This window comes from Pezoporus occidentalis, unplaced genomic scaffold (genome assembly GCF_034315485.1).
Source record: "Pezoporus occidentalis ecotype Australia unplaced genomic scaffold, CSIRO_AGI_Poc_V1 ctg159, whole genome shotgun sequence".
Lineage (NCBI taxonomy): Eukaryota > Metazoa > Chordata > Aves > Psittaciformes > Psittacidae > Pezoporus > Pezoporus occidentalis.
The window spans coordinates 1,531,744-1,554,521 of record NW_026913415.1 but is presented as its reverse complement, the minus strand read 5'-3'; the positions used below and the strand labels follow the sequence as shown (position 1 = coordinate 1,554,521).

Genomic DNA, 22,778 nt, shown 5'->3' with positions numbered 1-22,778 from the left:
CCTCCTGCTTGTTAACCGGGATCAACAAACCTGTGTGACCAGTTAGAACAAGAGAGGGTCACTTCAGAAGGCAGCAGGTAGTTCCCATCCTCAACTTTACACACTCCAAAGCACAATGATTTAGAGGGAGCTGAGCCAGTTTCTTCCCAAGTGGGTATTTGCTTATAAATCCAGAGGGCAAAACTGCTTCTGGTGTTAAACTGGGTGCTCCAGGAAGCAAAACACTTGCTTTCATTGGGAACTCTGGTCATGCTGAGAGCTTATTCCGCTACATTTGAGGAAGGGACAGGAAGAAGAGGGCTTAAAGGAGACAATTCTTTACTGCCAATGGGTTTGAAATTGCTAAAATGTCAAGGAACAAAACTTTCCATGGGATTAAAGTCTCTTGAGAAGTTATTTTACTTTCCCTATGTGAAGACAAGGGGTAACTGGAAAAGAATGCCAAGATTAAGGTTTGATACCGAGAATAAGCAGAATACCTACAACCTACTTCCATTAATACACCCTAAGATGCTTGAGGGCACAGAAGTAATGCTCCCCCACATCCCACTAGTGAAAAGGAGCTTAAAGCTTGCTGAAGCCACCAGTGTTTCACCATATGTCCAGAAAAGTGGCAGAGATGGATCTAACCTGGCATGACACGGAGTGAGCCGAGGTGAGAGCCAGCAGCCAGCATTAGCATTTCCTCCTGCAGTAGCTGCAAAGGTTTAAAGCCAGTTACCACTCCCCATGTTAAGCTATCAGAGGCGATAAGGAGAGGGCTTCTCATGCACCTCAGTGTACACCAGCACAAGCTGGAGGCCTGAGGACAGAGCACAGGTTTCCTCTGGGTGGCAGAGTTCGCAGAGTCTCGGGCTAGTGTGAAATGTCAGCTCAGCAGCTGGGAATAAAGCCTTATTTATTCAGAGAGCAGAGTACACGCACTACAGGCGCTTTCCCAGGCTCAGCTTTGATCTTGAGGGACCACTGCTCTCCAAAACCTTTGGGTCCGTGCCAAGGTTACAAGAGAAGGTATCAAACACTGGCAGGGTTCAGAACAGCGACTCGAGCACGACTGGAAGGGGTAAATCAGGGAAGAGCCCCACAAAGCTCCTGAAGCAGCTCCTGATGCAAGAGATGCTTCACATGCAGAATAAACTACATTTTGCACAGCAAGAGAGCTCAGCAGGAGCTTTGGTATCAAGCTTCCTTTCCATTCCTCCTAGGAAAACAAAGTTACCCTATGCTGAGAAGCCCTCCTCTGTACGAACAGCAGGAACCTGAGAAATCAATATATCCTCACAAGTCATTAAAAGACCTTTGTATAAGTCAGGCAATAGTAGCAGGAAGGAAAAAACACTGTTGAGAGAAGCAGGGCATTCTCTGGGGAGAGTCCTCCTTCTCCCTCTGCCTGTTTGCATCAGGGGAATTTGCTGATGTTTGACAAACAGCCTTTGCATCACCACCGGCAGGAATTTATCGGCTTTCTTGCAGAAGGAGGTGGGAGAAGCCCTCAATGCAAAGCCCGAGCGAGAAGGCAGAGGTGTCGGGAAGGGCTGGCCACCTCCGCTGCCTTCCCCCTGCAGACACCTCCATCAGAGCCCCCCAGGGCTCCCCCTGCCCCAGAGGCTGCAGACCTGGCTTCAGAAGCAATTATATCTGGACCTATTTTAGGATTACTCCCTAACCACCTGGAATATCTTATTAGAGGGAAGCTCAGATGTCCAGAGCAATTTTGGTTTCCAATCCCACATTCAAAAGGCAGAGTTAACCCTGAGTTGCCAAGCAGACAAGAAAAGGGGAGGACGCTTTCCTCCTTTGCCCAGCCCATTCTTTTGAGGACAAAACCCTTATAAACAAGCAGCCTCAGCCCCTCTCAAATGTTCCCATCTCACATGTCTGTCCCTCATGGAGGCCAAGAAACTAATCAACCCCCTGTGCTCAACATGAAGTATTAAGGCAAACAGAACAGCTCAACATCTCCTCCAGTCCTGCCTGCGCAAGCTGCAGTTAGTGTGCAAACTGGGACCTTGATGAGAAACTGGAAATGCTCCTTTTCCAGGTCATTCCCTTCTCCCCCAGTTTGCTCCAGCTGTTTGAGAGAAGCTCAGCTAAAGCTCACTGAGGTTTTCTCAGACTACCAAGTTGCATTCAAATGGGAAACTGAACTGGAGAGAACCCACTAAAGCTTTAATATGTAAAAGCAAAGGGGAAACAAAACCTTCTGGTGTGAAACTCAGCATCATTCTGCACCTCCTTACTGCAGACCTGCAGTCTTGACAGCTTTCAGGCTAGAAACCTGCTGAAATACCCACTTAGGGCCAAGGCTAAAGGTTGCAAAGCAAAAGAAAGCCCCTCCCCTACCCCATGAGTTAACTGAAAGCACTGAGTCAATGAAAAGGTAGAGGGGCAGCAATTTCAGGATTATCAGAGAATCCCCCAAATTCCTTTTGTGGGTTGAGTTAAGCCTTAGGAAGTGAAACAGATGCTATTAGAAAGAAAACTGTTGTACTACAAACCGCTGATAAGATCAGGACTACAGCCCTGAGCTGCAAGTTCTCAAGCATGGAGAACCAAGTTATAATTACTGCGTGCACAAGCTCTGCTGGAACTGGAATAAACCCTTCCCAGTCTGACTAATAACAGCTCAATTCAATAGCTGCAAGCTTCAAAGCCTGCTTTGGAAAACCTTGGAGTGATGGCAGGAATTGCAGGGAGGATGGGGAAGAAAAAGAACAGATTGAAGTTAACAGATTAATTGCCTTTATTTATTAAGGCCTAGTGAGTGCAGCACTAATGTAGTTCTTTGCTTCCTTATCCTTAAGGAAAAGTTGGGCTCTTTGTGAATGACTCCTATTCACAAACACTCAGAGGAATTAACTAAAACCTAAGTGACAAGAAGATTTGTTCAGTGCTATAATGGCTGTGGGAAGAGAAATTCGCACTGCCACAGGAGAGTCTCAGATTCACCCTGAAGTGAGGAAACACAGTGTAAGAGGACAACACATTCGAGCACCTTCCCACCTCCTGCCTCCAGCATCAGCTGGAACGTCTCTAAATTGGCACCAAGAGAAGCTGAAACTATTCCTAAACTTAGCACCTGTAAAAAGATGCTAAAATAAGCCTTCTCTTCCCCAGGATATAAAAAATGAGCTTCTCACTCTGCTCCTTTGCATCCAGATTTAGCACAGTCACTGCAGTATTACATAGCCCTGCTGAAGCCTATGTGACTGCCTCCTGAGATGAAGAGCTGGGGGAATTCTCTGGTGTCTAATACAGGTTGTTTGTAGGCTGCTGCCTCCAGTCATCATCACAAGCTGTTTTCTTGGTTCTCCTCTCTCATACTTGATGTCCTAACAAAAAAGGTGACTGTTGCTCCCGTCACTGATGATGAAGTGAACACCAAGTGAGGTGCTAAGGCAGAAGCAGGCTGTCATGGGGATGAAGACTTCTTCAAGCCTAAGCCATGAACTGCAAGAGAAGTTCATGTCCTTACAGAAAACAGCTTTCAGTAAGAGAGAAACCAACTATCTGACACGAGCTCTTCATGAAGAATTCCCTGCCCACACCATCACAAAGATACTGAGTGACCCACATAAGGAATTAAAAATCCTTATGGACTGGGCCCTGGACACCTGAAATAACTTTGAGGCAAAAATACACTGTGTGAAATGCAACTTCTTTCTCCCTGGGACCTTCACCCCCACTGGATTAATGAGTATCTCCTGAGCAATACCTCAATACACACACCACTTGAGGCACATACTTAAAGGTTCTGGAATCTCAGCCGCTCATTCCTAGACCCTAGAGCAAAAGCAAAGTAATTATTTTAAGCTGACTTATCTTAATAAACCCCATGACCTTTGTTGAAGTTTAGGGCAGGATTTTCAGGAGTAACTGGTGATTTCTGAGAATCTACCATGAAACACCCCCAAAAAGCAGATCACAAACCACTCTCAGACAGCTGCTTCACAGGGACTTACCTTGCTGTGTTTAAGACAGCATTAATATCAGCTGATGCCTGAAAACCTTGGCTTCATTTTTACATTCCACCCAGGAACGCACATACTCATGTGTGTGCTGTAGTAAACAGCCTGGCAAAACCGCTCCTGGTAGTGCTGCACACCAGCCTGGAGTGGGAAAGGAGCAATGCAGAGGTCCTGCCTTCCCTGCACGGCTCTCCCTGGTAACCAGAGCCATCCCCAAGCAATGTGAGAAGCCATGGGCTGAGGACCCACACCTTCCAGCTGCTAAAAGCATCATTTTCACCCACAGAATTAAAGCCTCAGCTTCCTTCAAAGACAGGCAAAGCCACAACACCCTTTTCCCAGGATTTGGAATGGATTTTCAGGGGATTCAAGCGAGCTGAGCACAGCCCCCCCACCCCGCCCCAGCTCTTCTTTCGGGCCTGCAACTCCCTGACAAGCAACTGCACTCACTCCCGTGTTGTTTTGTGCTGACAAGATTCCCACCGCCCCTGTGCCGTAAGCTGAGCCAGCTCTTTTGTCTGCTGCCTTGTTCTACAATTATTTACTTGGCTGTCCAGGATGGAACAGAATGGGGCTTCATCTTGCTGGTAGATTCCACCTTTCTGCCATCCTCACGCCACGTACCTTCCAGGCAGCGTTAAATACACTTTCAACATACATTTTTCTCCAAGGGCATCACTTTCAGAAGCACAATCTACACTTGAAAGAAGAAATAGAAGTGACTTTCCCCCCCTCCTTCTGCAAGCAAGAGCCATTACGCATACCACAAATACTCCCAGAGCAGAGCTAGCTGGAAGCAGTGTATCCCAACCGGTTATTAGCCTCCATCTCAAGAAGAGCTAAAAGAGGCAAGATGAGGAAGCATTTAGAAAACCAACTGGAGAACACAGGCTCTTCTGCATTTCATCCTGGCTTTTTCAGCTTAGCACAACCATTTCAGACAAAGCCAGAAGAAAAACCCCAGTATCTTTAAAGTAAGCCTTTGAAATAAGAATGTCAAGCTGTCATGCCAGCTAACAGCTCTTGTCTGCCCACCACATTCATTCCCACATCTCCAGCAAGCCTTACCAGCTCAGAACTGGTACACTGCAGTTAAATTTTTACTCCCTGCTATGCAGGCTGCACTGGTGAATACAAACAAGTTCATCTGCAATATTTACCCTGCCCAAGGTGAATATTCTGCAACAGCATCACTAATACTGGCCACTTCAGTATGGCCTTTTGAGCACCTTAATGAGAGTTCACCGGTACCACTACGAATATAAGTTATGCCTTACTGGGGCTGTACTGGAAATCCAGTATTCCATCTCCAAACACCACGTTTCCTTTTAGTTTGGCTTCCTGGGGAAGCTCTGTGCACTCTGGCTTCCAGAAAAAGCTGGTCTGACATCAGACTAAGGTACAGTCTTCTACCAAAACACTGCTTTGGTTACTGCTGCAACGAGCCATAGCAACTGGATCGGTGTTAGTGCACAACACGCCAGCTGTAAACCAGTGCTTTTATCCTTATATTTTTTGCTATACCAAATCAGCTCAGACCAGATCTAGCTTGCTTAATGGTCATCTTCCAAGAATAGGCAAATGACCTAGGAATCAAGCCTACTGATTCAGTAAGATTCCCAGGACTCTCACAAGATAAGCAAATACTGGGAAGAAACACAAAGACATCCTGTTAGCACCAGCTGAGCTAGACATAAAACCAGCCAAAGATGCTAAGCTTATTTGGGGTTATTTTGAACGTGATCCCCCTAACTCCAGAGCCCTGCCTATAATTCTCCACCCAGAGACCTTGAAGAGGAAGTTACTCCAAGCCAGTAAATACAGAAGCAACTTCTCTAGCAAGCATCCCCTGTCATACCCACCTCATGTCCCTACAACAACTTCTTTCAACCTAACCCCTCTTGAGAAGCACACCCAGAGAAAACACAGCAGGAGCTAGATGCCTGCTGCATCCCATGCACCAGGGCTACTTCACCAGCACACTTTACAGGACCAAGAGTACAAATGCCATTCACCTCATCACTCAGAGGAGTTCCTGCCACGCAGCAGTGTAGAAACACCAGAGTGGTCCTGGTTCGCAGGGCAGGAGCCTTATGGAACAGGAGAAAAACTAAAGGCTGCTGAGCTTTAGCAGTTTGTCATCAAACTGCTGCCTGTGGCAGCATGAAATGAACGATCTCATGCATGCAACCAAGGGGAGAACCTGGCCAGAAAGCCCACAGCAAGCCTTCAAACACCCATGTTCATCAGCCAGCACAAAGCAGCTCCCACCTTCCTCCATAGGGTTTGCGGGAGGTAAGGAAAACCAGCTCTGGTTTTGTCCACAGTTTCTTAGCTCAAAGAACTCTACCTGAAGCAAACCCTTTTCACACTCAGGTTAACATCTGTAGAAAAGGACAATTCAGTCCTACTGTATCCTTATTTAAACCATGCAGTCCTTTAGCTCAATTTCAATACCTATAAATGCTGCATAAGTCTCTGACAGCCTGCTCAAGTTAGCTCTGGAACAAAACAGCACCCAAGTGCTACATTAACTGAAATACCCACTTAGAAAAGAATCCTTGATCCTCTGGCATCTACCTACAAGGAGTAGTAATTCTTCATTCAGAGGCAGAATTAACCTCCTGCCAAAACTAAGCAGTAGCAAATCAGCACTTCCCTTCCCACACATGAAATAGAGCGGCTCTGCTTCCCCAAAGGATCAGGACATATGCTCTTCCCACATCACAAACCAGAAATCCAGCCAACAACACAGCATCCCCCAGGTCTTACACAAAGGGGTTATAGATGTGAAGTAACTCAAGGCATTAGCAGGCAAGTGCCTGCACCCAAAATAAATATAGCACCAGCCTGCTCCCTCTGAGTGGCAGCACAGCAGGGAGATAGAAGATAATAAACGAGCCAAGGATCAAAACTCTACCTACTCACAAAGGTTCTGAGAGTATCTGTGAAGCAAATCAAGCTCTTGAGCTATCTCTTTATAATAGAACAAGCCAGGGCAGCATTACTCTGCACATGCCCTGCTCTCCCACTCTTTCCAAAGCTCCTGTAACAGCGTACCAGGCTAAAGAAACTCCCGGTCTGGCTGAATCTGGGTTTTCTTAGAAGGAAGTAACATTAAGACTGACCTGCTTGAGCTGCTCATCCAAGCGCCAGTTCTGGCGTCCAGACGGGGAACCGGCATACGGCTGCTTACTAGTGTCTTTACCCTGTTCTTCCTTGCCCTGCTGTCCCCGCTGGAGGCCTGATGCTGGCAGAGGATTCGAGGTAGAAGCCACTCTTTGGTTGTGATGGGCAACTTTGGAAGCATGGAAATATTTCAGAGCAGAGCAGGTTTCTTTCCCAGTCACATCAGCGCCATCCTCAAGATCGCCGCCTTCTAAACCCCCTTCTTCTTCCTCCTCCTCTTCCTCTTCTTCCTCCTCCTCCTCTTCATCCTCCTCCTCCTCTTCTGGCTCAGAATTCATGCTGCTCTGATCAAAAGCCCGTGTAGCTCCGGCTGCAGGTGGGCCTCTGGCCAAGGGACCAACAGTGGAGCCGCCTGAAGCCCTGCCAGATGTGGCTGCTAGGACAGCCTGCTGCACGGCCAGCTGCTGCGTGTAGAGCAGCTGGGCTTCCCTCATCTGCCTCTGCTGTCTCTCCCTGGAATCCATCTGCAGAGGCGTTTGCTGCTTCTGCTGCTGCTTCTGCAGCTGCTCGACCACAGCTTCCAGCTTCATCCCGCAGTTTGCATGGCTGGGAAAAGAGGGGGGTGGTTTTGACTTTATCTCGCAGGGTTCAAGCTCCGACCTTGGGAGACTGGCAGAATCTGAAAGATAGACAAATATTTGTCTGTATGAATATAAAATGCTTTCATCTTTTCCCCAGGAAGAGGATAAATAGAGTGCAAAGCCAATACTCTTTCCTGTGCAGGAGACCGTGAAACAATCAGCTTCATGTTTAACAGCCTCAGGCTCAAACTTGCATTCAATTTTCAGACTGTTTAATTGTATTTGCAAGCCAAACACATTTGCTATAACCTCAGTTTCGTGCACCCCAAAGACAGCATCTGAAATGCCTTTGTCCAAGGTCCCAGCACTTTTTCCTTCTATGCTTCCTAAATAATGACTTTTGAAAGGTTAAACATCGAGGGTTTGGTGCTTCTGAAAATGCTGCCTTAAAAGGAGATAGCTGGGTGATGAGCTTGACCCTGTTTCTACCGGAAAATGGGCAGGGATTTACTGCCCACCAATTAGATCTACATTATTTTATGCTTTCATTACATGAGCAAATTCTTTACACTTCAGCCATCTTTCTTGCTAAAAAAAAAAAAATCTCCAAACCACAACTATATGTAGCCATTATTTTCCCCAAGGAGAGCAAGATGAGAGTCCAGCAAACACCACTGTAGCCTGAATCAGACTGCTGAGCACCAAGCAGCTCCTGCCTCTGGTTCCCGGAGTTGCCAGCACATCCCAAGCTCCAGCCATAGCCTCCCCTGGCTTTTCCCAGCTGCAGGGTCGCTCTCAGCTCTGCATTTGGACCTGCAGCAAGCCCGTGCTGAGCCTCCTCTTGGGCAAAGAGCACCACCACAGCCTGCAGCCAGCCTAAATCCTAGAAGGAGGACTACGCCTTTAATCCCTGAGCATTAAAACCAGTGGGTGTATTTTGGACCCTGTGTCACAAACTGGACCTGCTATCAAAGACCGGCCTTCTCAGGGTTGTTTTGATGCAAAGAAAGATGCTTAAACGGATCCCACTTGCTACACTTCAAGGTTCACTGATATCAAAATACAGCCAGCTTAGAGAAACAAAGGAAAGGCCAACTCCAAACAAGCGCAGGCTCCCAGCCACCTCCCACCGCCCTGTTTACAACCAGCCCTCTTCAAGGCACATACTTCGAAAAGAGACTCCTTTGCTAGCACTCATTTCCAAACCAGCCCCAGTTCTGCCCTACAACAACAAATAACCTACCGGACACCGCTTTGAAAAGTGAAAGGCAACTTCCAGCACCCTCAGTGCAACTCGAAGTCATCTTCTAAGGTGGTCAGGTGGAGCTTCTCACACAAAAGTGCCCACCAGCTCCGATGCCCAGCTCATTTCTCCTCCACAAACTCTTCCCTGTGCTAAATACCAGCCCACCACTGAGCTGAAAAGCCTCACTGGTGCGTTTGCATCTTTATCTAGCAGCAGCACAGCTTTAGTGTGCAAATGAAACAATATAAAGTGGATTAGTGCAATAACGCATTACCTGGCAGCTGAAAAGACTCTTAGACTCCTTCTGAAGGCACAATACACCATCTGGCCTAGCTCCACACACACACTCCTCCAGTAAAGTAACAATGAACCGTTTCAGGTGTTGCAACACAACCATAAACCGAGGTAGAGAGCCTCCAGCCCACACCTCACTGCATATTGTTGCACCTGAGGCAGGGCGAGGCATCACCTGGGTGATACTGAGCAGTTACTACACGCCTCAGGTACATGCAACAATAATAAAGGAGCTGATAGTGGGTTTCCATGCGGAGCAAACACACCTCAGGTGCAGCACCACCCTGGTATGCAGCACCCGTGGCATTCCCAGAGCGCAGGTACAACTGACGACAGGATTGATGCATGGATGCACAGGGGCTTCTCCAGAGCCCAGCCTCCCAAAAAGGTGAACTCTGGCTCCAGCAAACACGCCCTCAGCAAGAATTGGTGGTATTGGGAAGAGGCAGCTTGAGGAGGAGTGGGAAGATGCAGGGCTCACACCAAGTGATTCAACCTTGATATCAGGCCCGAGTTGAGGATAATGACTGCAACTGGACCAGTCACGTTAACCCTCTCCAGGTTTTAACACCCATTTTGCCCCTCAGCAGGGCTATCCCTGACTTTCTGTGTTTCTCCCCGAGGCGAGGCAGGGCAAGGATCCAGTTTAACCTTCAGGTCCCCCCGCACCAGCCTTTGTGCGGGTTTTAAGCCCCGGGAGAGCGTTTTCACTAGAAAGCCCCCGGCTTGGAATGTTTATGACCAGGGTGCTGGGGAGAGCACTCGGGGAAACCGACCCTTCCCACCGGGAAACACCTGCAAGAGTTAAAGCGAGAGGGGAGCGGCGCGGCCAGCCTGCGCCCAGCCCTACGGAGCTCTCCGGAGATGGTAAACAACGACCCCCCCCCACCCCGGTAACACCGGAGGCCTCCCATGCCCCACAGCCTCCACTGAGCTCCCAATCCCTCTTCCGACGGGACCCACCCGGGGAAGGGCGGCTGCACCCAGCCCTCAAACCGCCCCTAAGCTCCGGTACCAGGCTCCAGTGCAGGCCTGCTCCCCCCAGCTTCAGTACCGGGCCCGGTGCAGGCCTATCCCGCCCCGCTTCCCTCTGCCGGTACAACCGCCCCCGCCCCCCCCCCCCGGTCCGTTACCTCCCGCAGGCCCGGGTCGCTGCCGCCCGTCCGCGGCCGGCTGGGCTCGGCTCCGCCCGCAGCACTGCCTCCTTCCGCCCCGCGCCGCACCGCCCCGCCTCAGAGCAGCCGGAAACGGGGCGGCGGAGGCGGGGCCCAGCAAACGGAAACGCCCGCCCCGCTTCCGGGTACGGCCCGCGAATACCGGAAGGCGAGCACACGCGGAAGCGGGTAAAGGGAAAAGAGAAAGAGGGCGGGGTTACGCCTTACCCGGGAGCCAATTACATTGAGGAACGTAAGGCAGCTTCCGGTTCCGGAAGGATAAAGGCGCGGGCGCGGGGCCGGGCGCGGCAGTCACTGCTGAGGCGCTGGTGCGGGTGCGAGGGGCGGCGCGCAGGTGAGCGCTGAGGTGGCCCCGGTTTCGGTCTCGCCGGTCCCTGGTATCGGGTTTGCGATCCCCGCCGCTAGATGCGGCCCGGGAAGGGGCCAGCGCTTTGTGTTGGGGCCGGGCTTTGTTCCCTGTGAAGGCGTTAGTGGGGGCTCTGTTGGGGGCTCTCCCCTGCGCGAGGCCTGCTGCTTCTCTAGGCCCCGGGGGAGGGAGGGGAAGGGTCCTCCATGTCCTCTGAGGAGCTGAGGGTAAATACATGTATGGTTGGGGAATGAATGGGTGTTCTGCTTCCTTGGTGGCTCCTCTCTAACTCAGGCCCTGTGGGGCAGGCTTTTAGATGCCTCAGTACCCTATCTTGCCTGCAAATCCTTACTACTGCTGCTGGGGCTCCATAGGGTGATAAATCCTTTTAGGCCTATAATGCATGGGGGCAAGTGTCAGGGCTCCCTGATGTTCCTGCTGTGTTCTCTCTGAGGAGGGATGCTGACACTTCCCTGTTCCTGCTCACCTCAGGCCCGGTCAGCATGGCAGATGAGGAGATCGCTGCCCTTGTGGTGGACAATGGCTCCGGCATGTGCAAGGCAGGCTTTGCAGGGGATGATGCTCCTCGAGCCGTGTTTCCCTCCATTGTGGGGCGTCCCCGGCATCAGGGTGTCATGGTGGGCATGGGGCAGAAGGACAGCTATGTAGGCGACGAGGCCCAGAGCAAGAGGGGTATCCTCACCCTGAAGTACCCCATTGAGCATGGCATCGTCACCAACTGGGATGACATGGAGAAGATCTGGCACCACACCTTCTACAATGAGCTGCGTGTTGCCCCAGAGGAACACCCTGTCCTGCTCACTGAGGCCCCCCTGAACCCCAAGGCCAACCGGGAGAAGATGACCCAGATCATGTTTGAGACCTTCAACACCCCAGCTATGTATGTAGCCATCCAGGCTGTGCTGTCCCTCTATGCCTCTGGCCGCACCACTGGCATTGTCATGGACTCTGGGGACGGTGTCACCCACACTGTGCCCATCTATGAAGGTTATGCACTGCCCCACGCCATTCTGCGTCTGGACTTGGCTGGCCGTGACCTCACTGACTACCTCATGAAGATCCTCACGGAGAGGGGCTACAGCTTCACCACCACAGCCGAGAGAGAGATCGTGCGGGACATCAAGGAGAAGCTCTGCTACGTTGCTCTGGACTTTGAGCAGGAGATGGCCACAGCTGCCTCTTCCTCCTCCCTGGAGAAGAGCTATGAGCTGCCTGATGGGCAGGTGATCACCATTGGGAATGAGCGCTTCCGATGCCCTGAGGCCATATTCCAGCCCTCCTTCCTGGGGATGGAGTCCTGCGGCATCCACGAGACTACCTTCAACTCCATCATGAAGTGTGACGTGGACATCCGCAAGGACCTGTATGCCAACACCGTGCTGTCCGGGGGTACCACCATGTACCCGGGCATTGCTGACAGGATGCAGAAGGAGATCATAGCCCTGGCTCCCAGCACCATGAAGATCAAGATCATCGCCCCACCGGAGCGCAAGTACTCGGTGTGGATCGGAGGCTCCATCCTGGCCTCACTCTCCACCTTCCAGCAGATGTGGATCAGCAAGCAGGAGTACGACGAGTCTGGTCCCTCCATTGTCCACCGCAAGTGCTTCTAGAGGGATGCCCTGGGCCAGAATTGTTCCTTATCCTTGGTTTAAGTAGTGATGGAACCCCCCCCATTAGGCTGTAGCTCTCCCATGGCTGCTCTTCCTCCTTGTGGCTCGGAAGCAGGCAGAGGGTGGTTCACTTTTCCAATGTAATGCTGGTAGGATGACACTACATTACACTTGTCACCTTTAGCTGGGTCACAACTGACTGCTGCGTAGGAAAACAAATAAACTTCTTAGGCTTTAAAACCTACAGGAGGCTGTGTTGGTTTCTTCCAGGGTGGGCTCCTCCTTGCTGTAAAGGGTTATGGGGACCGGGTTTCCAACTCGGGCACCTAAAATGGTACTTAAAACCTAAATGTTTGGGGCACAAATCCTGTTGTGGCACCTCTTACTTGTGCCACTTTAAGAACTGTTAGTGAGGAAGGCTTGCCTGGGATGTGGCTCTCGCTCTACTTTGTACTTTCATGGTAACTTGGCCTTTTTTTAGATCACAAACAGCTCTTGTCCAAAAGCTGCCTCCCTGGCCCGGGGTTTGGTGGCTGGAGCGGCACTGGAGTCTCCTTTTTTGGGAGAGGGTGACAAGACGGGGCTGAGGCTCAGGGGCGGCTCCTGCCTGCTCTAGGGACTACAGGAGCCCCTTGCCCTGCGGGAAGGCTCCATCAGCGCCGTTAACGTTAACGAGAGAGCAGCTCCGCGTCCCGCGTGTCCCGGCGGACTCGGTTTCCCAGCGTGCACCGCGCAGCACTTCCGCTGGGCTGCGGGCCCTGGGGCGCCGCGGGGAGCGCAGGTCGGGGTCCTGCCCGCGGAGGGGGTGAGCAGCGGGGAGCGCCGGGGCCCCTCGCTCCCGGTCTCCGCACCGGCAAACGGGGGGTTCGGGGGCTGGAGGGAGGAGGGGGGGGGGTGTCTGCCCGGAGAACCGGGCCTTGCGCTTGGCTTCCTCCTCCGCTGGCGGGGGCCTCCCCTCAGCTCTGGTTAAGGCAGGGGTAGGGACCTGACAGCGTGTCTGGGCTGTGCTGCCTCCCGTTAGCGTTTCCCGGCACGGGGAGGCTGACGCTGTGGTGGTTGGTTAACGCAGAGGCTCACTCGGGTTTGTTTCCCTCCCCGGCAGGGTCTAGGCCGGCGCGGCTGCGGGCGGTGCGGAGGCTGCGATGGCGCTGCCCGAGTGGCACATCGCGGTGAAGCTGGCGGATCAGCCCCTGGCTCCCAAATCCATCCTGCACTTGCCAGAGACAGAGCTGGGGGAGTGCCCGCTCGGGGGGTGCAGCATCTCCTACCTCAAGCAGCTCATCACCGGCAAGCTGCAGGAGTCCGTCCCGGACCCCGAGCTCATCGGTGGGTGCCTCCACGCGCTGTGGCCTCCTGCTGCTTGGGGACATCCCTTCCTCTCCTCACTGCGGCCAGGACACAAATGTCCTTATGCTTTGTGCTGTTGGGCCGGTGGGAAGACTTGGCGCCGTGTGAGGGATCAAGGCATGTTCCAGAGCCTCTGGTGCGCTGTGGTGGCCTTAGTGCCTTGTGATACAGATAGTGTTTGCTTGGGATCACAGTGCTCCTGCAGTGTTGATGCTCTTGTTAAGGCATCCTTTGACTTACTGACAGCAATGTGTCCTTGTGAGCTCTGTGGGAGAGGTGGGCTCTTCTCAAGGAGGTGGCAGAGTCACATTCTATAACTCAGCTCCACGATTTCCCTCTGTTATGGAGGCCCTGTGCTGCTGACCCCAGCACATGTGGAGCACTAACCCCTAGGCCCTTTCTGAGTGTGCTGGAGATGTTTAACTTTAGTTGCTCATCTTTAGACGTTTCTCTTCAGGTGTTTCTCTCTCCTAGATCTGATCTACTGTGGCCGTAAGCTGAGGGATGACCAGACACTTGATTTTTATGGCATCCAGTCGGGCTCCACTGTTCATGTCCTGCGCAAGTCCTGGCCTGAGCCTGACCAGAAACCAGGTGAGGAGGAGGAGACTGCGGGGTACTGCTTAGATCTCCTTGGCTCTATGTTCAGTGTGGGCTCCTTGTGACCATGGAACAGCTTCTCTTGTCAGTTGTTTCTGGGAGGCTGACGGGGGGTGTGCAGGAGGAATTGATCAATGTTTTGGGGGGGAACTCTCCACCTCTAACAGCAGCAAAAGGGTGTTATGTTTTCTTGCTGATGGGAGACTTAAGGATTGAGCTATGTAATGTGGGTAGTGAATATCCCTTAATAACTATGATCAGTTTTAGGGTGTTACCAGAGAACCAGTCGCAAAGCGACTGGTTACTCAGCTTGAGGGATGAGCAGGCGTGTGTGTGTGTGTGTTCCTGGTCTGTGTGTGTGGAATAAGATGGGTTAGGTTAGAGCTGTCGCTTGCATACAGCTCCTTTCGTGTGTGTAGAAGCTGAGAATGCAGTGACTTGTTCTGCTGTGGTAACTCTACTGAGACAGTCATTAGTCTGGGCCCTTCGTCTCTCGGTGAGCTGAATGCAGGGGCATTAAGGAATCATCACTGCTATTGAAGTCCCAGTGGCACGTAAAAAAGGCTGACAGAGGGAGAACTGTGTTTTATTCTGCTTTTCCTCCCTCAGAGCCTGTGGATAAGGTGGCAGCAGTCCGGGAGTTCCGGGTGCTTCACACTGCCCTGCACAGCAGTCCTGCCTACAGAGATGCAGTGAGTGGGGCCTCACGTTGGGCTGGCTGGTGCCTTTTGTCTGTCCTCTCTCTGTGAGGAGGGTGTCACAGTGGAGCCTCTGCTCATCTGTTCTAATTTCTTCTCAGGTCTTCAAGATGCTGGGGAACAAGGAGTCGCTGGATCAGATCATTGTAGCTACGCCTGGCCTCAGTAGTGACCCTGTTGCTTTGGGTGAGTCCAGATGTGATCCAGAGGATCTGAGGAAAGCCAGATAAAGTTAATCTGTATTTAGTTCCTGCCAGGGGAAAGGGAGAGTTCCCTTTCTCTGCAGAAAGTGCCGTTTTGGTCCCTTTGTTGAACATTAAGAGTCAGTGCCTACTCATGTATCCGTTGTAGATGTGCTCCATTGGTAGCGTTTGGGAACGGATAACGGCTTCAAAAGGAGCCCAAAGGAGAGCAGTGGGGATAGATGCTTCTTCCCTGCTGCAGCATGCTCATTAAATCCAGGTTCTTCTGGCCTGGATGTTACTTGGCTTTTTGGCACATTGCTGTGAGGGAAGTGGTCTATGGGGTGCAGTCACAGCCTGGCTGGAGTGAGCCGGGTTTAACCCTGCCCTTAGGGTGGAGCTGTCTGTGCTGGAGCACAGCCTGTGGGATCTGGGAAAGCCCCATCCCTTGGGTGTGTGCCTGTGCTCCAGAGTCTCTCCAGAAAGACGTAAATGCTTCAAGGGAGAACAATGACAGAGTATTTACACTGTCTGCCAGTGACTCAGTTCCTGAAAAACAATGGATTCTTTTGGTGTTTCCCATGGCTCCTGTTTGACTGGCTCCTGCTTCTTGTATCCTGTCTCTTTCTCGTCGTGTTTCCTGGTCCCTCCCAGGAGTCCTGCAGGACAAGGATCTCTTTTCAGTGTTTGCAGACCCCAACATGCTGGACACGTAAGTTCACATAAGCTGGTGCAGTGACTAAGCAGTGCCTTTGTTGTGCTGTTGTATAGGCTGCTGCTCTTTGGGTGGGCTGGAGAGTTCTGCTCCTGCCTGCCAGGCAGATACACCAGGCCAGAGATTCAGGATAGGACACTTTTTCCTCAGCAGCAGGAAAGAGGGAGCTGATACTTTGATATACATCTACCTCTGCTTTAATAACCAAAGGATATTTAGTGGGAAATGGGGCTGTCATCATCTTGGGTTCATAGAATCACAGAATGGTTTAGGTTGGAAAGGACCTCAAGATCATCCAGTCCCAACCTACCTGCCATGGGCAGGGACACCTCACACTACACCCAAGGCTCTGTCCAGTCTGGCCTTGAACACTGCCAGGGATGGAGCATTCACAGCTTCTCTGGGCAACCTGTGCCAGGGCCTCACCACCCTCATAGTAAAGAACTTCCTTATATCCAACCTGAACGTCCCCTGAACCCATCACCCCTTGTCCTACCTAGGTTCAAACCTGGATCTGGTTGCTCACAGCACAGAGTTGCTCCTATGAGAGCATAGGGAACATGCTTACAATGGGAGGGTCAGCGTGGGATCAAGGAGCCCCAGCTGCTTTAGCTGTGTGGCACAGTGTAGGGAGGTACCTTGCTATCCAGGCAGAGGCAGCAGTGGTGGGGCAGTGCTGGGCACTGCTGTGCTGGAGGGTCTTGGCTGGTGTGGAGCTGCTCACTTCCCTGTGTCCCCAGCTCATTCTCCTCTCTCTTTCCAGGCTAATCCCAGCTCACCCTGCCCTGGTGAATGCCATTGTCCTTGTCCTGCACTCGGTGGCTGGCAGCACCCCGCTCCCAGCCCCAGACACATCCTCCCGGGGCATGTCCTCTGGCTCCTACCGGGACATGCCAGGTACGTTCAGCCACACACCTCAGTGGGGACCCTGCAGAAAGGATGTGCTGCAGGGTTTGCAGGCGAAGCTGTACTGACACACGCTGGTCTCAGGGCCTCTCCCAGCTGAATGTGTGATGACTGTTGGTAGGAGAGTCCTGTGTGTGGCCTCTGTTTTGTGCAGGTGGTGGGCAATGACCTGCTGCACATGAAACTGCTGGTGCTGAGGCCTCTGTCCTAGCTGTGTGGCCAAGGGCTCCATGGGATTCTCATCTGGTGTCCGATTCCAGCCAGCACCCACTTTTCTCCATCTGATTTTCCTTTCTGTTGCAGGTGGCTTTCTGTTCGAAGGTCTCTCTGATGATGAAGATGACTTCCACCAGGTAAGCAGCCAAATGAGGTGGAATGGACTTGCCCTTAAAGCCTCCAAAGGTTTTCTTGTTGTTTCATGAGGTTTGTTGATGTTTCATGAGCATCACAAGCTGCTCTAGGGGTATCCTGGAGACAGACACAGACTGTGGTGTGTTTGGATGTTCTTCATGGTAGGATTTTCTTGTGTGCTGAGGTAGGGTCCCAATAGAACAATGCAGAAGTACAACTTGGGACAGCACTTGTCCTCAGCTTGATGGCCAGATTGATGCAGAGAGTTGTGCATGGATGATGGATGAGTGTGACTGAGAAGGGTGGGAGTGTTGGTCCCTGCCCTCCTTCTGCAATATAGGAAACTTTCCAAAGGGCAAAGTATTTTATAGGAGAAATTGCATATTTAGTCCCCAGAAGTACCAGTTAACAGCTAATTGTTTTGTTACAGGCTAAGAACACTTTGGTTTTAAGCTGATGGATGATACATTGAAAGGTTTGTGGGAAAAAGCACATCCCCTTCTGCCATGGTTAGCTCTTAAAAGCTTTGCACTTGTGACTTGCAAGTATTGTAGGAAAAGAAGCCCTGGGAAGGATCACACCAGCCAGATGTCCCTGGGACGTGGACACCAGCACCTGAGGTGGTTTTGTTTCCTTTTCCTCCATGCAGAGCACCAGATCCACACCATCCAGCAGCACCTCTGGTTCCCGCCCGGCTTCCCTTGGCTACACTGGGGCTGCTGGGCCCCGGCCCATCACCCAGAGCGAGCTGGCCACCGCGCTGGCACTGGCGAGCACCCCAGAGAGCAGCTCCCACACACCCACTCCTGGCACCCAGGTACAGCGGCAACCCTGGGAGGGCCTCCTGGGGCACAGAACCAGGGCAAACCCTGCTCAGGTCTGGGCAGAGTTCTCCCATGTGGGCTCCAGTAAACACGATGCAGGGGGTGCAGCAGGCATTGCGCTGTGGCCCTGGTTCCTGTGCCAAGTGTTCTGCTTCACGTACAGCTTCTTTCCTCCTAGGGTCATTCCTCTGGGACCTCCCCGATGTCATCCGGTGTCCAGTCAGGAACACCCATCACCAATGACCTCTTCAGCCAGGCCTTACAGCATGCCCTGCAAGCCTCGGGGCAGCCCAGCCTGCAGGTCAGTGTCACAGGTTCTTCCTTCCACAGCCCATGAAAGAAGGGCCTGTATTGCATTGAGTGTTGCAGGGTGGAGTGATTCTTCCAGCTGCCTCCTGAGGCAGAGCAGAAAGGGGCATCACTAAAGAAGTGCTTCTTGGAGGAGGCCTGATAGACCAATGCTCAAGTACTGGGTGGAAGTGGCGGATCTGGGGAGTTTTCAGCAAGTCTTTGAGCTTTCAAGATCTGTTTGCACGCTTAGCATTGCACACGTGAGCTCGAGAGTGGTGGGAGGGTGCAGTGTGGAAGAGTAGGCTGTGGGAAGACTGGTTTCTTTCCACTTGGATGCTTGTACCTACCCTTAGCTTCTTTTGTTTCCTGTCTGTAGAGTCAGTGGCAACCACAGCTTCAGCAGCTGCGAGACATGGGCATCCACGATGACGAGCTGAGCCTCCGAGCCCTGCAGGCCACTGGAGGGGACATTCAGGCTGCCTTGGAGCTCATCTTTGCTGGTGGAGCTCCCTAGCTTCTTGGGCAGGAGAAGCTGCACTGGTGAGTTGTGCTGAGGCAGCTCTGACATTCCTTCTCTGGGACTTGGCACTGAAACTCTTCTCTGCACTGGGTTCCTCTCTCCAGCATGGAGCAGGTGGGGTGGCTGCTCCTCTCCTTGCAGGTGGGCAGTGTGCTCCTGTTTGGGTGAGGGCAGCTCCTCCACATAGCCCTCTTCAGCCTCCTCCTCCTGGCGGGCAGAGACAAGACCTCAGGACTTGGTCCAGCATGGAGGAAGAGGTGGCTCTGTGTGTTGGAGAGATGTTCTACAGTCTTATTCTCCTGCCTGTTGTCTCGTTCCTGCCCACCTGATGTGCCTCAGTCCATCTTGTGTTGCTGTTGTGGCTCCTCTGTGTTGAACTGTATTAAATGGACTCTATTCACTTGCCTGTTGTTTGGGTTGTGATCTGTCCTGGGTTGTGTTACCATGGCGTGGAGGGAACTGGAGAGCAATTTTTCGCCTGTTGTGGGACTGTTCTATCAGCAGAGGGCACTCCTCTAACGGAGTATCTGTATCTGTTAGAGCAGTGTTTGGGGTGTAGCTGACCTGCACAGCCTCCTACCAGGAGTTAGGCCAGTACAAAAGAGCTGCTTGAGCTCCAAGAAGGCTCTGCAGAGAAGCATCACGTCTCTTGGAGCGTTGTGTTGGGTGAGGCTGGTGAGTCCTGCAAGCTCAGAACCAGGTGCAGGAGGTCATGGCCACCACACTGGTGACAGTAAAAGGAGTAAATGAGAAACACGAGGGTTGAGGCAGTTGCCAGAGTGTGAGATGCTGCTAAATGACCTGGGACAAGTGCTTTGTGACTGCCACAGGTTAGTCTGGCTACAGAGTGTCTTCTCATTCTGGGGGCTGTGTTGGGGGTCCCAAAGACAACCCCAGTCAATGGCAGCTGAGAGGAGCCAGAGCTGGGACAGGCTTCACTCTGATTGTATCATTGAGATTAATAAGGCATGGAAGAGGAGCTGGTTTCCCTGGAATGCCATTATGCATTAGCAGTGAAGCTAAGAGTGGAAAATGCTCTCCTACCTTCAGGCTGCCTGTGCTCCCCTCTAATTCCTCTCCATGTGCTTGCTGATAGGATCTCAGCTCTTACCCAGCAAATGCTGGGTTGTTCTCTCCAGGATGTAGCTCATTGACTGATAGACTTTAATCCTGTCTAGGGGATTAAGTCTCTCAGGAGGGGAGGGACTGCTTTAATTTTTCAATATGTAGGAGATAGGATGTGATGGACATAACCAGCTTTCCTGATTTGATACACCCGCCCAGGCCAGATGATGGCTCTGATTTTGCATGGGTGAAAACTGATTCATTAGCCCCCATCCCTGGTGCCTTCACTCCTTGCTTTGCTGGGGGAGTTCACAGCATCTGCCCATCATCCTCCCTCTCTTCTCCACAAGCCCTGCTATCAGCCCTCTATCCTCCTGGGATTAGCTGTATTGCAGATGCTGCTGCCCCAAGCCGGCTCTCCCAGCCCTGCTCAGGGCTGGCAGGGCTTGCTTTGGGAACAGAGGGACTGGTCTGCTTTGCTGTTCCATGTCAACCCTCAGCTTGGGATTATTGCTGTCCCAAAATGGTCTTTCTTTTCTGTCCTGAACTCGTTTTTAGGGTTTGATCACTTTGTTGAGTCACATTTAGTGTTCTTCCCTTATAAAGGCTATTTCTGCTTTTCCCTGTGTCCCAGATAATTGAGAATTGCCTGGCTCTTTTGAATAGAAAGAACTTTTTCCTGATTTCTTTTGCAAATTGTGATACTTGGCTTGGAGCACCACATGAGCCACCTTCTCTGTCTGAACTGGCTATAGCAGAGCAGAACTTGGCACTGATGCTGTTCACGATGCGGCTGCTGCGTGCGCTTCGCTTCCCTCATCTCGCCTGCCTTTGGCTGCTTAGAATAGACATGCTCAGCAACCAGGCAGATTTAGAGATGCAGGGATGGGAAGAGAGGCTCTGCCTGGCACTTGCAGGGCTGGTGCTGGAGGAAAAGGAGGAGGAGGAGGGGAAACTTTGCTGCAGGAGCTCCTGTAGGAGTGTGGAAGCTCAGGGATCCTCAGCTCTGGCTCTGCAGCAGCAAGTCGAGCACTGCCTTCCTGCAGGGAAGTTGTGATGTGCTGACTCCTGCCTGTTCCTTGTGCTCCATCCCTGGTGCTGCTGCCCTGACACCTTCCCCTCCTCCTCCTGCACCAGCTTAGGTTAGTCCTTCTGGGTTTGGGTTAGAGGTGCATCCATTCTCATTGGGACTTACGTGCATCCTGCATCCGCCACGCTCTGTTCACCGGCCGAGCATCACTGGCGCTGCTGCAGGAGCAGACTGGGGGGTGCTTGGCTGGCCTTTGAAGCTCAGAGCACAGTTCCCAAGTGTAAGCACTTGCAGTAGGGATTTTCTGGGTCTGACATAAAAGTTTTTGGTTCAGTTCCTTCTTTGCCTACAGTGAGGTGATGGGAAGCAGTGATTGAGTGTGTACAGGAGTAGTGCCAGCAGCTCTTTGTACTCCTGTAACCTTGTTGTTTGTAACCAGACGTGCTCTGCTTTCCTACTTTGGCCATCTCTGATGGCTCTTTCACTCTAAGACGCTCCTGAGCTCACTGTCTCCATGAGCAGCAAAGCAGTGTTGTGTGTGTGTGATGGGGTGGATTTCCAGCCAAAGGATGAAATGGAGACGGAGCACTATGTCCCAGGCTTTGCATCCTGATGGCTTTTGCAGTCCCACGGCCTGTGTGACTGCCCACCTCCATCTTCTGCTTTCACAACCATATGTGAAGTGAGCACAAAGGGCAAAACCTATCCCAGGAGCAGAAGTTGATGTCTGAGGTAGTGACTGTAGACACAGGCTCTCTGGTGTGGGTGTGCTTGGGTCAGATCACAAACTGCCAAGGTTTCTAGCTCTTCAGCCTCGCTTTCTGGCTCCAAATGACTGGTGTTGGAGCCATTTCCCCTCATCCTCCCATGTCTCCAGGATTCAGGAATAAATGTTTCTTCCTTGCTCCCCCAGCCAAACAGAGGCTCTTAGTGTCTCCTGCTTGAAGGACCCTGGCACAGGAGCCAATTCCCGAGCTGGGAAAGGCAGCAGAGCAACTTAAGCCCAGCTCAATGTGCAGGAGCCAGAGGCCTATCCATCCAAGTCCCATCGTGGCCACTGATTCACAAGCCTGCTGAAGGTGCCTTTCTCCAGTGCTCAGCATCTCCCTCAGGATTTCTAGGGTACATCCATGTGAGCAGCAGCAGGGAATTTGTCTGGCAGAGCCCTTGAACATCAGCTTGATTTCCTTGCAAAGGACTCAGTGGTTTCCTGGCTGCTTTCAGCTCTGTCCTTGTGGGAATGCCAAAGTGTCAGAAACACCTAATCCTGTTTGGTTTTCCTTCTGTTAGCTTTGGGCTGATCCTGGGAGCTAAATGGTCTCCCCAAGGGGAAGGCAAAGGGAAGAGGGGGCAGCAGGACCCCTCTTTTAATTGTTTCCTTTGCAGAAGTCTTGATCTTCCTTTCTCAGGCAAGCTTTGGAGGAAGGAGAAAGGTTTTACTGATGCTGGGACAACTGATGAGGAATAAGGTGAGAGCCCAAAGGACAGGGCAGCCTCCAGGGGGGATTTAGTCCCTTTCTTCACAAGAACCAACGTGTTTCTTTAGAAGAGGGAAGCTCTGGTTTTAGCCACAAAGTATCCTTTTAAGGAACTGTCCTTGTGATGCTCACTGAGCTCATCACAATAAAGCAGCGTGATTTTAAGGCAACTGACTATGGGTGAAAGCAGAAGTGTGCTAAAAATGTCACACTATGAAAATATGTCTATTTCCTGCTATTTTCTTCTATATTTATAATATTCTGATATTTGTAAATCAGTGTTTCTAAATCAGTGCATGTAGTTCCAGTTCTGCCTTACAAGGATGCTTGTGTTCAAGAGTATGGTAAGCAAAAGGAAAGGTCAGACGGAAGATGATAAACATCCCCTGCCCTGCCCT

General features: G+C 51.7%; 4 protein-coding genes across 11 annotated transcripts in view; 3 read left to right on the top strand and 1 right to left on the bottom strand.

The window, feature by feature from the left end:
- The window catches only part of ARID3B (AT-rich interaction domain 3B), a 30,880-nt gene extending 20,339 nt beyond the window's left edge, over positions 1–10,541 (bottom strand). For 3 of the 5 annotated variants that reach the window (XM_062612172.1, XM_062612173.1, XM_062612176.1), the window contains exon 1: positions 7,097–7,776. In XM_062612172.1, the coding sequence (XP_062468156.1) occupies positions 7,097–7,687 (591 nt within the window). In that variant the 5' untranslated portion in view covers positions 7,688–7,776. Of the gene's footprint in view, positions 1–7,096; positions 7,777–10,272; positions 10,300–10,351 lie in introns of those variants that run through there. The other 2 variants (XM_062612174.1, XM_062612175.1) reach the window with 2 other exon arrangements.
- The window catches only part of SEMA7A (semaphorin 7A (JohnMiltonHagen blood group)), a 139,710-nt gene that overhangs the window by 84,101 nt on the left and 32,831 nt on the right, over positions 1–22,778 (top strand). The gene's annotated exons all lie outside the window — the stretch shown is intronic.
- On the top strand, positions 11,054–12,615 carry LOC134160300 (actin, cytoplasmic type 5). Its single transcript, XM_062612202.1, has one exon. It carries the CDS (start codon positions 11,243–11,245, stop codon positions 12,371–12,373), a length of 1,131 nt encoding a protein of 376 aa, XP_062468186.1. The 5' UTR covers positions 11,054–11,242; the 3' UTR covers positions 12,374–12,615.
- Positions 13,093–22,552, top strand: UBL7 (ubiquitin like 7). 4 transcript variants are annotated; one of them, XM_062612201.1, is made up of 12 exons: positions 13,093–13,178; positions 13,476–13,699; positions 14,195–14,314; positions 14,930–15,012; positions 15,120–15,204; positions 15,855–15,912; positions 16,679–16,812; positions 17,125–17,174; positions 17,822–17,989; positions 18,175–18,297; positions 18,664–18,827; positions 22,312–22,552. In XM_062612201.1, the coding sequence occupies exons 2-11, from the start codon at positions 13,516–13,518 to the stop codon at positions 18,799–18,801; spliced, it is 1,143 nt and encodes a 380-aa protein (XP_062468185.1). In that variant the 5' UTR covers positions 13,093–13,178; positions 13,476–13,515; the 3' UTR covers positions 18,802–18,827; positions 22,312–22,552. The 4 variants fall into 4 exon arrangements, with proteins under 4 accessions (XP_062468185.1, XP_062468184.1, XP_062468183.1 ...); XM_062612200.1 differs by lacking the exon at positions 22,312–22,552 and adding an exon at positions 18,949–19,210; XM_062612199.1 differs by lacking the exon at positions 22,312–22,552 and adding an exon at positions 18,912–19,210.